Source organism: Trypanosoma grayi, assembly GCF_000691245.1.
Source record: "Trypanosoma grayi strain ANR4 Tgr_1300_V1, whole genome shotgun sequence".
In the NCBI taxonomy this organism is placed as follows: domain Eukaryota; phylum Euglenozoa; class Kinetoplastea; order Trypanosomatida; family Trypanosomatidae; genus Trypanosoma; species Trypanosoma grayi.
In genome coordinates this window covers 114-1,462 of record NW_008826919.1, presented here as the reverse complement: position 1 = coordinate 1,462, position 1,349 = coordinate 114, and the positions used below count along the sequence as shown (strand labels likewise).

Genomic DNA, 1,349 nt, shown 5'->3' with positions numbered 1-1,349 from the left:
GCTGCTGCTGCTGCTGCTGTAATGGGCGCACTCTCCGCGGTCAGCAGCAGGAGGAGGAGAAAGAGAAGACACATGGCGAGAGAGCGAGGGCTCTGCATCACTGCCGACGTTATCTGCATGGTTCTCTTCGCTGTATCGGCTTGGTCTGCCCCGCACCACAGTGCCAGAGAAAATGAGGGAAGAGCAGAGGAGGAATGGGAGCAGGTTGTGGAAGCGAGAGGGGCAGCGCATCGCACCTGCAGGGGAAACAGGAGCGTGTGGGTGCATAGCGCTCGCAACCCGCACACCACAGAACGTGGCGTACTGCCGCAATGCCGCAGGAACGCCGTCTTAAGTATTTCAAAGTCGCAACACAGACACACACACACACCCACACACACAACACATCAAAAGAGAGCGTGCAGACATCGCTCCTCATCGGTCCTCCGCCTTGGTGATTGATTCTGACTGCCTGCAGAGTTCCTCTAGTGAAACCCTGGGCAAATCTTCATAAAGAGTGCTGCAGTCGTCGCTATCACTATCAGTATCACTGCTGCTGCTGCTGCTGCTGATGGTGATGGTGGTGGCATAGGCACCTCTCTTTCTTATCACCTCTGTTGCCTTGCCTCGGTCACTCTCCTTCATCGTCCTTGCTGCCCGCCTCGCTCCTCTCTGCGCATTTGCCCCGTGGTGGAGAAACTTCTGATACGAAGAGTGCATCCATATGCAAAGCCCCGCAGTGAGCAGCAACGTTGGGAGCTGCACGACTATGAAGTAAAACGCAAAATCCTCGTCGCCGGTGTACTCCAGCGAGTACCGCCGCAGCAGGTCCATGTGAAGTGGAGACGTTGCTCCCCGCCCCGCCCGTCAACTGTCTAGCCCTTCATCCGCAGGCACACGAATGTATGTGTGCAAGAGGCCATAGGCACCAAACGCACACCAAAAAGAAAAAAAACGCAGCGAGGCAATAGGTGAAAGAAGACGCACAAGCCAAAGCCACAGCAGGAGCAGAAGCAGCAGCATATGCAGCAGAAAAGCAGCAAGGGGAAATGCGGTAAAGGCAGCAGATCCTCTCCTACGCTATCGTCTCACCCCCACCCACTGAGGAAACGCCCATTTTGTTTTTGTTTTTGCTTCTTTGCTTTCTTGCCCCTCTCCCCCTNATATATATATATATATATCTGTGCATGCCATGCGCCGTGCAGTTGCTGTTTGCTGCTGTCGCTGGTGCGGCGGCGCTACCACTTGTTTCCGGCGCCCGTGCCCCACGCCTCCTCCCAGCACTTTGGTCGCCACCGGGACGACACCGGCGGCGGCTGAAACGGCTCGCGTGCGCCCGGCTTGTCGATTGGGCCGCGCCCCTCGCGAAT

The 1,349-nt window shown here is 56.7% G+C and overlaps 1 protein-coding gene across 1 annotated transcript; it reads right to left on the bottom strand.

Moving 5' to 3' along the window:
• Positions 1-414: 414 nt before the first annotated feature.
• Positions 415-813, bottom strand: DQ04_13001000 (hypothetical protein; the record flags this gene model as incomplete). The annotated part of the gene is made up of 1 exon (XM_009316864.1): positions 415-813. The coding sequence occupies one exon, from the start codon at positions 811-813 to the stop codon at positions 415-417; it is 399 nt and encodes a 132-aa protein (XP_009315139.1).
• Positions 814-1,349: the final 536 nt, after the last annotated feature.